General features: G+C 33.6%; 1 protein-coding gene across 1 annotated transcript in view; it reads left to right on the top strand.

Annotated features, from left to right (window-relative positions):
• The window catches only part of KLRF1 (killer cell lectin-like receptor subfamily F, member 1), a 12,535-nt gene that overhangs the window by 7,345 nt on the left and 4,323 nt on the right, over positions 1 to 867 (top strand). The window contains exon 2 of the mRNA XM_012652150.1: positions 415 to 570. Coding sequence (XP_012507604.1) covers positions 415 to 570 — 156 coding nt within the window. The remainder of the gene's footprint in view (positions 1 to 414; positions 571 to 867) is intronic.

The raw sequence follows: 867 nt of genomic DNA, 5'->3' as shown, positions 1-867 counted from the left end.
AAAAAAAAAGGGATGGTCATGGTAAGGAATCTCATATTCTAGTGGGAAAAGCAGATGAAAAGTAATTATGGTCGAATGCGCTAAATACAGCATCAGAGGTTTCAGCAAAACATTAAGAAAGCACGGAAAAGAGCCTTATACTTCCTGGAGCAGAAACTTGTTTATTTACTGTTTTATCACCAGTTCTTAGGAATGCCTGGCACAGAGTAGACCCTTAGTAAATACGCGCTCTGTAAATGAATTAACCATGTAATGTTTGAAATTATTTTTATCAATAGACATGAAATTAAAAAAAATTCATTATCCCTTCAATTATTACTTGTTCTAATCATAAGAATCGTTCCGAAGAATGTATCTCTGAAATGTTACATGAAGAAGATATGCACCTAACCTTAAAATAATCCTGTATTCAAGTTTCTCAGGAGGTATTGCTAAAATGCCCAAGAGGAAACAATTCAGATATCATCCAGTGTGATGATGTTGGAAACCTGAAAGTGAATAATGGCACAAGAGGAAACATAGGTAATAAGGACACAGGCCGCTGTATTTCCAGAGCTGCAGACCAGACAGGTATGTCTCAAGGCTTTGGCCTGTACTAGCTTTAATCTTTTAGATTTTCTAAATTCAAAAAATCCTATTGAACATGTATGCAATAGATTAAATTAACAAATAAAGGTTTGACATAAATCTACTTTTCATCTAAAACTTGATTCAGGTATTTTTTATTTTTTGCAGTGGGAGAAGAACTGCAAAATATAACAAAAGAAATAGGCTCTGCTCTGCCTTCCAGGAATTTAAACTCAAGTTCAGACATGTAGATATGTAAAGTTAATTATTATTAAAAAGCAGTGTGTAAACAACCATTCT

Source organism: Propithecus coquereli, unplaced genomic scaffold, assembly GCF_000956105.1.
Source record: "Propithecus coquereli isolate 6110/MARCELLA unplaced genomic scaffold, Pcoq_1.0 Scaffold380, whole genome shotgun sequence".
In the NCBI taxonomy this organism is placed as follows: Eukaryota; Metazoa; Chordata; class Mammalia; order Primates; family Indriidae; genus Propithecus; species Propithecus coquereli.
Note: the sequence above shows the minus strand (reverse complement) of the source record. Positions and strands in the feature narration are given on the sequence as shown.